We start from the raw sequence: 1,717 nt of genomic DNA on the forward strand, positions 1-1,717 counted from the left end.
GGGGGCGGTGATGCCACGCACACGGCAGCTGCCCCTCCTAAACTGTGCAAGGCCATCGCCCACCTGGCTTGTCGAGGGAGGAGGTGGGAGTGCGCCCCACGACCTCTGCCGTCGTCTGGGGTGTTGCTTGGGAGGGCTCCCTCTTCACGGTCCCTGGGCCTCCTGCAGAAGGAGGCTCCGATGGCATCAGCCCCGCGCCTGGTACGACGGCCTGCTTTGTGGCCACTGCGACGTCCGACTTGGAAGAGAAAGCGGGCTCTGTAGGGAGGTGCAACACACAGAGGACATACATGTTGAGAACAGGGTCTTTCTCGGCTCCGGAAGACAGTGAGCTTAACACCTGCGCTAGTGAGCCCGCCCCACCCCCACACACCTGCTGGGACGGAGCAAGTACTTACCGTTTCTGGAGTCGTGTGAAAATGCACCTGCAGAGAAGAGACTGTTCCCGCACACCCTCCCCAGCGCACACGCCACGTTCCTTAGGAAAGTCCCTTTGGTGTGTGACACAGTCATCCGCCTGGAACGGCCATGTGCCTTTTGCAAATGCTGGAGTCACGTCACGTCAGTTAAAGGAAGGTCCCAGAGGGCGGAGTAGATCCAGGCTTGTTCACTGGAGAAGACTGATCTCAAAAAAACGAGGAGGACTGTCTCTGCCAGAGACATCTGGGATGCCAATTTTCATTTTTTTTTTTTTAAGTGTTTGCACAAAACTTCTAAATAAGGGGAGCCTGAGATTTGGCCCCTGTGAACTCTAGAAAGTTTAAAAAACGGTCTCAGCATGCTTGGCCATCGGCCACTGTCTCCTGGCCATCGGCCACTGTCTCCGGGCCGCTGTCCCCTGCGCTCCCGGCCATGTGTGCTGTGAGCCGTCCTCCGCCCTTTGATCCCTCGTCACCACCTCACACGCTCCCACACCCCAGGCGCTGTGCGGAGCGTCGCCATCGCCCTGCGCGCATGACACCCGCGGCGGAGGCAGCGACCCTGCAGCTTCGTCTGGCCGAGTGTCTGGCAGGGCTGGGACAGGCCGCCTGATTATTCTCACCAGTCGGGTGAACCCGGTGGGATGCAGGTCACAGGCGGTTTAGAATTACCCCGAACTTAAACACAACCAGCGCCTCAACCTCTTCCTTCTGTTTGTAGCCAACCAGGTAACTAGAAGGAAAACTTTTTTCAGCAGTGGCTCTCAGCTTTGGCTATTGAAGAAGCCCCTGGGAGCTTCTAGAACCCTTCCCCCCAGGCTGCTCCGAGGCGATCCTCAGCGCTCTCGCGAAGGTGTGCCCGGGCGGTGCAGGCGCAGATAGCAGGGCAATGTGCCCGGGGGAGGAGGTGACGCGGGCCGGGAGGAGCCCCTCGCTGGCTGGCGGGACACACGAAAGCCAAGGGCTAAGCGTAAAGTCAGGGTCCCACACGATGCAGGGCACACGGCCCCACGATATGTAGCATCCGAGACTGAATTTTCTTAACATCAGGACAGTGCTGGAGAAACTGGGGTGGATGGTTCCCCGAGACCCAGTGGGGATGTGGGTCGTCGGCAGGCAGCTCTGCGCCTCGCCTCACCTCACGGCCGTCGCGGTCAACCTGCCGAGTTCGAGACTGTCGGGAGGCGGTTCTGCCTGGGTCTCTCGGGTTTCGGAGCGTCATTTCTTCCTCTCTTTTCTTCCTTCCTTCCTTCCTTCCTTCCTTCCTTCCTTCCTTCCTTCCTTCCTTCCTTCCTTCC

General features: G+C 59.3%; 1 protein-coding gene across 1 annotated transcript in view; it reads right to left on the minus strand.

The window, feature by feature from the left end:
• The window catches only part of IL15RA (interleukin 15 receptor subunit alpha), a 41,379-nt gene that overhangs the window by 8,165 nt on the left and 31,497 nt on the right, over positions 1-1,717 (minus strand). The window contains exon 6 of the mRNA XM_015585591.2: positions 64-258. Coding sequence (XP_015441077.1) covers positions 64-258 — 195 coding nt within the window. The remainder of the gene's footprint in view (positions 1-63; positions 259-1,717) is intronic.

The sequence above is a fragment of the Pteropus alecto genome, unplaced genomic scaffold, assembly GCF_000325575.1.
Source record: "Pteropus alecto unplaced genomic scaffold, ASM32557v1 scaffold11, whole genome shotgun sequence".
Taxonomy (NCBI): Eukaryota; Metazoa; Chordata; class Mammalia; order Chiroptera; family Pteropodidae; genus Pteropus; species Pteropus alecto.